The 10,654-nt window shown below is 32.1% G+C and overlaps 2 protein-coding genes across 2 annotated transcripts; both read right to left on the bottom strand.

Moving 5' to 3' along the window:
• Positions 1 to 308: 308 nt before the first annotated feature.
• LOC144999673 (NADH dehydrogenase ubiquinone 1 beta subcomplex subunit) lies at positions 309 to 2,105 on the bottom strand. Its single transcript, XM_078958801.1, has 4 exons — positions 1,844 to 2,105; positions 1,431 to 1,517; positions 1,231 to 1,326; positions 309 to 541 (listed from the first exon to the last, which is right to left on the bottom strand). The coding sequence occupies exons 1-4, from the start codon at positions 1,979 to 1,981 to the stop codon at positions 485 to 487; spliced, it is 378 nt and encodes a 125-aa protein (XP_078814927.1). The 5' UTR covers positions 1,982 to 2,105; the 3' UTR covers positions 309 to 484.
• A 5,870-nt stretch (positions 2,106 to 7,975) lies between these two features.
• On the bottom strand, positions 7,976 to 9,366 carry LOC145001500 (L-lactate dehydrogenase A-like). Its single transcript, XM_078960877.1, has 2 exons — positions 8,681 to 9,366; positions 7,976 to 8,608 (listed from the first exon to the last, which is right to left on the bottom strand). Exons 1-2 carry the CDS (start codon positions 9,287 to 9,289, stop codon positions 8,165 to 8,167), a joined length of 1,053 nt encoding a protein of 350 aa, XP_078817003.1. The 5' UTR covers positions 9,290 to 9,366; the 3' UTR covers positions 7,976 to 8,164.
• Positions 9,367 to 10,654: the final 1,288 nt, after the last annotated feature.

Here is a 10,654-nt window from a genome sequence, read left to right as displayed (position 1 = left end):
GTTTTAAGATATGTGAAGTATTGCCATAGAATATGTGATTTAGTTATTTTTTTTCTCTCTTATATTCTAGAACTAGAATAGCAAAAACACATAGCATTATGTTGGGTTTCTATATACAAAGCAATGGCTCTAGTGATCTAATTATTGATGTTTTGCCTCCTGATCTGTTGTGATAAGAGATCTGCCATTCATGTGTTCATCTACACCTATTATCCATGAAAGAACCATACTTTGAAATTCATGTACATTTGGTTAACGAACAAGTTGGATTTGGAATGTTGAAGAAGATGGTATATTTCACTTTAGTATTTTGGTTGATGTGGATTATTTATTACATAGAAGAAAATACAAACTTTCTCATTACAAAATGGTGAAATCACAAATAGTCTCAACTGCTTGTTCAAAAGAGAAGATGATACATTATTTGTTATCAGTTCAAACACCAAATGGCAAACAAATAGACACCCTCCTCCTCCACTTCCTTCTAGGGTTCTCCACCAAGCTCCACTCGGAGGTTATCATATGGAAACACCTTTGGAGTCTATTCAACAACAGCAACAAAATAATAATAAATTAGCAGTTATTACAAATGAATAAACCTGTAATTCAAATCTGATTATTATCACTTCATTTAGTTTCCATGTGTGGATAAAATGGGCTGAATGGATAATGATGTTAATGTTTGTGCGGATATAAAGATTCTTTCTTTTTTAACCGAATGTAGTGTCTGAATTGTCTTGAATCTTTAACAAATGACTATTTTACCCTACTGTTAGAAATTATGATGAAGGGTAGTGGGGTTAATAATCCAGTTCTTAATAGATAAACTAATCATCCATACACTTAGCCATATAAGATATAATGTATCTATAAAGTTTAAAAAAGAAAAGAAACAAACCTATATATCATCTTGTAGGTTTTTTTAGAACCCTAGAAAGGTTCTTGCAAGCCGAAAGTAAAAAAGAAGTAAAGAAAACACCAATTCACAAATATATATATATATATATATATATATATATATATATATATATATATATGAACCCTATTCATGTATGTATTTACCCTTAAGTAATTTAATAGTCACAATTTCATCCCTCACTTGTTTCAATACTTGCAAGAACTTGGTTCTTTTATGTGGTTATTATTCATTCAGCAATCAGCATATGATGTTCATGGATTTCTACTTATTAAATAAGTAAAAATATTTGGTATCAAGATCACGGGACTTACAAATGGTATCTTAGAAGCTTTGTCATTCAAGGTAGCCATCAACCCAAGAGTTGCAAAAAATCCCAATCCACCACATAACCAACCAAGTGCTTCATACTGAAATCAACAGTAACTTGAATGAGTTCAATATCAAGAGAGAAATGAAGTTGATTCAGATTTTCCCCAAACAGGAAGCAAATTGAGGAAACATGAAATTTTACCTTTCCAACAGTGTCAGCTATGCGATCAATACAGGGTTCGGGGAATGCAGTTCCGTTATCCCACATCAGCTCGTCATTTACAGGGAGCTGAAGCACACAATGAAATTGTTCAAGATTCTCTACAATCGTCTAACTCAGTACATTAAACCCAACATCAAACAGATCAACAAATTACTCGTTTATGTTACATATGACCATCAAGTTCATATAAAATCGAGACTTTTTAACCAATTTTTATTCTATAATTTGGTTAATCTTCGTAACTGATCGCTAGGGTTTCGTTCTTTTTTTCTGAAAGTAACTTCAAAACCATTAATTCCAACCACGATATCCAATTTAACTTTGAACTGAAACTGAAATTGACTAATATGCTTATGATCTGAGAAATGAGGGAAATGGAAATTAGAACTTACAGGCTTATCGGGAACGATATGTTTGCCAACTGGTAAGCCCATACCGGAGCGGAGACGAAGAGAAGATGCGACAGAGCGGCCAACGACTCCGTTTCCGCCCATAATCTGAGACGCCACATTGCTCAATCTTCCGGCCATTGTTATTTTGATCAGATTCTTCAAACTGATAGATGTAATATGGCACAACGAGGACTAATTTTGAGATCGGCTGAGAAAGGATGATTTGTTCATGTGAAAATTGGGGATTGTTATTGGGTATGGGTCGGACCCTCGCAGCCAAGCCCATTTAAGCGAGTATATAACTAATTCTAGTCAAATACAGAAATAGTCCTTTGGTTATCAAAAAGCAGCAGTTTTAATCCTTTTTTTTGTTACAATTTCATACTTAAATTTAAGCTATATTACAATTTTGCTCTCAAAAAATATGAAATTGGCATTCTTACCCTTTATAATGTTTTATTATTTTTATTTTACTGATTTAATTCTTTTTTTTAAGTCAAATGGCGAGGGATGCACCTAAGGTGACTTTTGGTCGGCCAACTTGGAATGACTATTTAGTGACGAACAGGTGTCTCTTTGTTTTTTATTAAAACCTCTTCAAATTATTTTTTGTTGGTGCATCACACTTCTCGCAACAATTTGTTTTTGGAAGACTTTAGGTCCTATGTGATAGTTGTTGTATAGGAAAGTGTTGTCCGGAAAAAAAAAATTATCAAGAAAGAAATCATATTGTTTGATTGTAGATCTGACTGATTGTGCTGAATAATGAAAAATAATCATATTACCCTTCTGTTCTATATTATGATGGATGAAATTGTTGAATATTATAAAAACATAAAAATTATCATACAAAATTTAAATGATTACACAATAATTATTTAAAAATCCAAATACAAATTAGCATACGAAGTAATTAAACATAAATCAATTAAATTCAAATGGATACATACCAAAATTGAAAATAACATATTAATTTGCATACAACTGTAAAGTAAACCAGGTAAAAGTGGTTGATCAACAACTAAACTATGTTCCTTTAACAATTTTTCAGCTACAACCTTCCATGAGTTTGGTTTGAGGGCACTACGATCACGACCGTTAGTGGTTACTTCATGGATACACGCATCAAGAAAAGTTTGTCTCAACTTTGGTCCCAAATTATTCTAGATTTCCTTTGTAACATGTCTATAATAATAATAATAATAATAATAATAATAATAATAATAAACATATACATTGAAAATTCAGCCATGTATGTTCATAAATTCAACATCTTTGTACAAAAAACAACATATATATTGAAAATTTAGCATTTATGTTCACAAATTGAGCATCTTTGTACAAAAAACAACATATGTATTGAAATTTCAGCATGTATATTCATAAATTCAACGCATGTATGTTCATAAATTCAGCATCATTGTACAAAAAACAGCATATATATGGAAAATTCAGCATCTTTGTACAAAAACCAGCATATATGATTTTGATTTCACCGGCAAAAAGTTCACAAATTCTTCACAAAATCAACATGTTTGAACAAAATTCAACATGTATCCTATTCTAATGGTCGAATATTACATGAAAGAAAATATGATTTTGATTTTGACTACAAAAAAAGTTCACAATTTTTGAAATGCTACTCATATTCGAAAATCACAAGAAAGAGAAGCAAATGAAAGAAAGAAGAAACCACAAAAAAACTATTTAATAAGAATTGATATAAGCCTAGAAAGACGTTTATCAAACAAGGCATTAGATTACAAAACATCTGTGCATGTTTTGCACGGCGCAACACTTTACTTGTCTTTTCAAACCTCTTCAATTTTCATTTTTTTCTAAGTGATTTTAAAAATAAAAAAAAAAAATTATATAGCCTTTTTTTTAAACTTTGATTTTTTTTTTTACTTTGATTTACTGATTTGATACAATTTCTTTAACTTTGATTTTTTTAAATTTTTTTATCTTCTTTTAATAATATTTTTAGTTTCGGTTGCAATTTTTTAACATGTATAATTCTTCTACGAACATTGTAGATATTATTTACAATATTTTCTTAATTTTTATTTTTACGTTTTTTAAAATTAGTTCTCTTCTAGAATAAAACTGATAGCTACTTTTACATTTTTTTAGAAATTTTATATTTTTGTTTTTTTTACATGTTCTCTTTAGTATTTTTTTTTCAATGTTTTAAAACTATAATTATTAAAATTTCGGTGTTGAAAATTATTTTCAGTTTATTAAATTTCAATTTAGTGCAGCAGTCTGTAGATGTTAAAAAAACAAACATGCTTTCTATTACAGACTGCAGTCGTTTTGTCCACTTCTACTACAGAGACTTGCAGAGGTGGTTCGCAGACTTTATGAATTTTCTCTTCGAAAAAACAAATAATACCTAAGCCTTTATGCGGTGTCATATGATTGCAACAACTAGAATCAAATAAGCATGTATTATTACAGGATGATAAAACTTCACAAGCATTCAATAGAACATGAGTAAACTTCACAAGCATAGAACATGAGTTGTATTAACTTCTGATCTATTTCTAATAAGGGTTATTGTCACTAGAGCCAAACAAACTTCTGTATATTGGTTTAAAGGGTCCCTCGTGACTATGTTTTGTATTTGAGGGGCATATACTTGTGTTTTACCGTTTGAAAATGTCCTTTTACCCATTTTAGCAGGTATTCATGTCTAGTCACCAGCTAAGTAAGCAGGTTAATGAATACATATAACTTGGTGAGTCGGCACAAACCCACTAATGAGTCGAATCGACGACACACTTGCAGGAATAGGGTCAACCAGCATCATCTCTTTGACCCTTTCTTCTTAACCTATACTTACACGCTTTTTGTTCTGATGACCTTTTTTCTTCTTCATGCAAATATGCACATATGGTGTTTGAATCATGGCTTCATCCATGCTAACAAAATTTATAGGTACAAAGACCATCAAGTGCAACACGTGATAAAGGTTTTGATAAGCGTTTTAATTTCGCTCACAGTGTAGAGGAGATCCAGCTAGTGTATGCTTCTACCGAATCAACTCTTCCTTTTCCAAAATCAGGATCTATTGTTAATTCAATGGAAATGGGTTCGATGATCCCATTAGTGCTCGGTTCAACTCTATAGAAGTCCCCTACGACATCTCCGATGTGGCAGAATAAGGTGGTAGAACAAGGGTTTTAATTACCGCTTTATAATTCTACCCCCACCCTGTTTTCTCTCCTCAATCTCTCTCATCGAATTTCAACTTTAGAAAGAATGAGGCTTTTTTTCTACAACAATAGCAGTCAATTGCGTAGTAGTTCAAATTGTTGATAATCTCAATTGGATGTTTTAGTTAATGAGTCATGAGTTTAACGTTTCCTGTAATTACAAGCAATTGGTATCTAGCTTAAAACGCACCGATCACACTCGATTCCCCCGCGGACTGTCGTCGTTTTCTTCCACCGACAGTCAAGGGACTTCTACTTCTTCACAATCAGAGGGGAAACAACAGGATGCGCCGTTGACGATGTCCAAGGCATGTTTTTTAAGAGATGGTGTAGTGCCGACAATCCTGCTGCTTCTTTACACATATCTGAAAGGGAGAATCGTTCAAGCGGTTGCCATTGTTGCAAGAGAAGGTATGTGTACACATTTGAGCAAAAATTTATCCTATTTGTCTTTCTTACACCTCATAATTCATAAATTAATATGTTTATTCTCTTCTTTTCCCGGGAAAATCAGATCAAAACGTGAAATAAGGAGAGTACCGATCATTAGATCTAAGGTCACAAGTATACCATTATGCATGGAAGAAATACGGCGAGAAAAAGATCGACAGATCAAATTATTAAGGTAATTTACTAATTTATTATAGATTTCTTCAATTGAATGACAAATCAAAACCGAATACTAAAATAATGAAATAATTAAAGCTTCTGATCTTCAAAGAGATTGATATTAATTCTAATTCTGATTTCAAATGTGCAGAGTATATTACAAGTGTAATACCAGAGAGTACCAGTTTGTTCCAATGTAGGATGGCCCAAATGAAAAACTAGGGTAAACATTATTACACCCACGTAACAATGACTTGGACTTCTTAATCCATATGGCAATGACGTGGAATTGACAAAGCACAAGGTAGGAATGGTGTCATCGGGTGACCCCTTCAAATTTTAAAAAATGACCTTTTAAAACATAAAAACACAAATACGTGCCCTCAAATGCAAAAAATAGTATAGTGAGAATAACCCTTCTGATAATTACTAGAGTTGTTTATCGCGTCATCGAAGTAGATGACATGCATTTATCATTAGCATGGTTAGCTCTACATTCATTGAAATTAAGGAAGGGCTTAGGGCCCTCAATCCTAAGGGGCCCCACTTAACCTTAACCCAAATGTCGATTAGTTAAGGGACGAATGACGATTTTCCTATTCTCCATTCGTAGACACGCACGTCGATTCCCAATTCTAAACGACTGTTCTTCTTTTGTGTTCTTGATTTATTCTTCTTCCTGGCTCAGAAGTCTGAAAAATAATCGATTCTTGAATCTTGATTTGATCAAAAATCAAAAAAACGCTTCTTGAATTTTGACTGCTCAAAAATCGATTCTACATCAATCCATTATTGAATCTGAAATGTTATGTTCTTCCTTTGATTCTTTATTTCTCCATATTCCATAACTAATAACCGATAACTCCATTGTTGATTCTTCTTTTTCGATTAGACTATCTATTAGGGTTAATATGACTTACTTTTTTGGATCATTTCATCTATATACTTACAAACTTTAAACATTACTTTTATATCCTTATAAATTTTAAAATTATTTATATATCCTTCTCAAACTATAAAATTTACATTTATATCCAAATTCATAATTTAATTTGATTTATATGAATTTAATATTCAAAAGCTTATCTAAAATTAAAATTTCATATGAATTTACTAAAATACCCTTTTCATATTAAATATTAACCAACACATTCTTCTTCTCCCTTCGCCTTACACCCAAACTATTGCGGAAAGTTATCAAACTTGCAACTGAAACATTGACAAAATAAATTGATTATTCTTATTAATACAAAGTCATATCAAACTCATAAACCAACAAGCATAGGTTTCGTGATATTATATGGCCTCAATTCCTTATTAAAATAAATAATACACATAGTCGTTGACATATGATTCCATGAGCAACCAAAAATTGAATCATGTATATTCCAACTACAAACCTAAATTAAATAAACTTGTGCGCCAATAATATAAAATTTTATTTGTGCGCCATGAAACATCCAAGATCTATTTGCCCATGGCAAGTTATAGAACACAAAAAAAATTGAAAAACGGTATCAGGTTCGTTCTTTGAATCAATTAATCAAAGTGATATTGCATGGCATATTAATTAATCAAAGTGATAATGAATCAATCAAAATCAGATGCAGTAAGTTGCCTAATATTTAATTTATGATTTAATACGGAAAAGTTATTTTGCTAGATTTATATGGAATGTTGAAATTTAAATAAGTTTTTCAATATTAAAATGATATATTTAAAATTAAATTATAAGTTTGGATATAAATGTGATTTTTTTAAGTTTGAAATTATATAAACGTAATTTTAAAATTTATAAGGATATAGAAGTAATATTTAAAGTTTGTAAGGATATATATGAAATTATCCCTAATTTTTTAATTTTGACCGTCAAGTTGGATTTTTGAATCAGGTTTTGACTTTAAGCTTTGGATTTCAGATATTGGAATGATTTAGGTGAATTGTTGGAATGAATTTCAGTTGTGTAAGATTCAAGAATTCTCAATCTATAATCCGTTAATGATTTACTTATAGCTTTTTATTGTTGTTGTCAAAAGGAAACGAAAATTTATGTTTAAGAGAAAAATATGAATAAGGAGTTTTAATTGAAAAGGAAGAAAAAAAAATATGTCTAATGAAATTCATAATGAATAAAATTAAAATGATTTTAATTGTTTTTATGAAATGGCCCAATCTAGAAGAGACTGATTCATTAGAACTTGATATGAGTTGACAGGTCCTAATACCATGCAAAGATTCGCGAATGGAATCCAATTTGATCACAAATGGAGATCGAGATTGTTGTAGAGCCATGAAGTCGTTAATGTATTCAAACGAAGAACCGTCGTATTATATATTGTACCAAAATACGATAACAAAGTCTTCGATAATAGTGGAAAATACGGAAACTACTACTAGTTACGGGAATTTATAAAACTAACCCCCGAGTAATGCAGAAATACTAAAACATACTTACTCTTAACATAAATAAAACATATGGCCCAGTCAACTCAAGTCAAACGCCCAATTGGCTTTGCACCTCCAAGATTGTCTTGGCAGATTCTTGAAGCTGTTTTGCTTCATCTTCCGTCAGATGAATATTCGTCACCCCCAAGACGCCGCTCCTCCCCAACTGCGCCGGTAAGCTCAGAAATGGCTCACCGCCATCAATGCCGTAAAACCCTTTAGCCAACACAGAAACAGGGTGAATGCTACGTTGATCCCTCAAGATGCTTCGAGCTAAACTAGCCACCGAATACCCAATTGCCCACGACGTGTATCCTTTCAACCTGATTACTTCATACGCACCTTCCACAACTTCTCTGTGAATCTTCTCAAGTGTATGCTTCTCGTATGCGATTTGTTGTCTCTCTAAAAAGCTAAGAATCGGCACCCCTCCTACACTTATGCTTGACCATAACGCCACAGATGAGTCTCCATGTTCTCCGATGATGTAAGCCTAAAATACCAGATGAGTGATCGAAATAGAAACCAGAAGCAGAATATGAAGTTTGATATGAAAATAACTCACCTGTACATCTTGAGCATTGAGATCTAGATGATCAGCAATGAGGAACCTGAATCGGGATGAATCGAGATTAGTACCAGATCCGATAACTCGATTCGACGGAAACCCAGATAGCTTCCAAGCAACATAAGTCAAAACATCCACCGGATTCGAGACGATGAGCATGATAGTCTCCGGCGATCCTGCAGCCAACGGCGGGATCATTTTTGAGAACAGGGCGCGGTTTCTCTGTAACAAGTTAAGCCTAGACTCCCCCGGTATCTGTCGGGCACCGGCGGTGACGATGACAAGATCTGATGCGAGAGTGCTGGAATAATCAACGGAAGCGGAGATTTTCGTTCGTGGGAGGAAGGCGGCAGCGTGTTGGAGGTCTAGCATCTCTCCACGGAGCTTTTCGGCGTTGACGTCGACAAGTGCGATCTCGTCGGCGAGGCCTTGGGTGAGGATGGTCTGTGCGATGGCCATACCAACGTTCCCGACACCAACGACGGAGATTTTGGTGCTCCGGCTGGTTGGTGGTGGTGGCGATGCCCCTTGAATGGGCTTGAAGAACGATTGTGCTATGTCTAAACCATCTGGACCCAAGGTTGAAGATGATGCAGTTTTCTGCATTTTGTCGATCTAAAAATCCTCTTTTCTGTCTCTGTAAATGTGTATGATATTTTTGATTCTTGACTGGAATTTGGATACGATGGAGTGTATTTATACTGCTTTCCTTGACTAATAAAGTTAAATTAAAAAAAAAAAAATTTAATAATAATAATAATATATGCTTAAGTATTTATTATTTAAATAAAATAAAATATAAAATAATTTTTAATAGTTTTAAACTTTATAAAGGCGCTCATGGGGTGTAGGGACTAATGCTCGGTCGCACCGGATACACTAACAACTTGCATGGCCGTAGCCCGAATGTACAAATATATTTGCATAACGTACAAACTACAAACTTATCCAATCCAAATGTAATTTAAAGTTCGATGAGGTATAATGGTAGGTTTAGGTTATATCGATAAAACAGATTTAATGGGTGAAGGTAAGAAATATTATTAAAGTATGAGAAATCAAATATCTTTTTTTATATTATTAATTGTTATATTTATTAGATTATGGTAACTTTCAAAATCAAGAAATGATATTAAAAGAAAAAATTAGTAGATTTGATCGTATCTTTGTTTTATATGAATAGAAATATAAATAGAAATAAAATATAAAATGATATTTAATTTTTTTAAAAGGATTTATAATAGGAGAGTTCTTTTTTTGGTGTTTTTTTATTAAAAAAATTAAAATAATAATAATAAAATAAAATAAAAGTTATTTATTTTTTTTAAGAGAACAAGTTTTTCAAGTTGCTGACGTAATTGTCCATTTCTAATTGTATAAAAACTATTGTTAAAACAAGCTCAAGCCAACAACTTGGAAAATTTTTACTTGTGAAATTTGAAAAAACTCTATTAATAGTTTTTTCATATTTTAGAATTTATAATAGAAGAATTTTTTATTGGTCGCAGATATTTAGTGTGTAGGGCATTCAATATGAATTCATTATATCGGTAACAATAGGAATTGAAATATGATGACCTTAATAATAAATCTCCTAAAGACATCCAAGTATCCAACAACTCGGAATTGGATGAAATTTATATGAAAATTGGCCGATTAAGAAAACTCATAATCTATCGTGATGTGTGATGTTTTTTGACCATTTGAAATCTTTTTTAACCTAAAAATGCAGTTTTTTTGTTTTTTTATTATCGTCAACATTTTTTTGATTTCATATAGTTAATTCATTAGGAATCTTGTCCTAGTCAATTCTGATTTCATAGATGTTAAGAAATGAAGTTTATCTTCACCTCCTTACAAATATTTTGTTTCCTTTGTTTGTTAAACAATTTTTAGATTATCAAGTAAGAATCTGTTTCAGAGTTATCTTTTAATTCTTTGTCATCGTATGGCCATTTAATTTGATCGTAT

This window comes from Lactuca saligna, chromosome 6 (assembly GCF_052625555.1).
Source record: "Lactuca saligna cultivar CGN05327 chromosome 6, ASM5262555v1, whole genome shotgun sequence".
Taxonomy (NCBI): domain Eukaryota; kingdom Viridiplantae; phylum Streptophyta; class Magnoliopsida; order Asterales; family Asteraceae; genus Lactuca; species Lactuca saligna.
The sequence above is the reverse complement of the archived record's forward strand: the minus strand, read 5'-3'. Positions and strand labels throughout refer to the sequence as shown.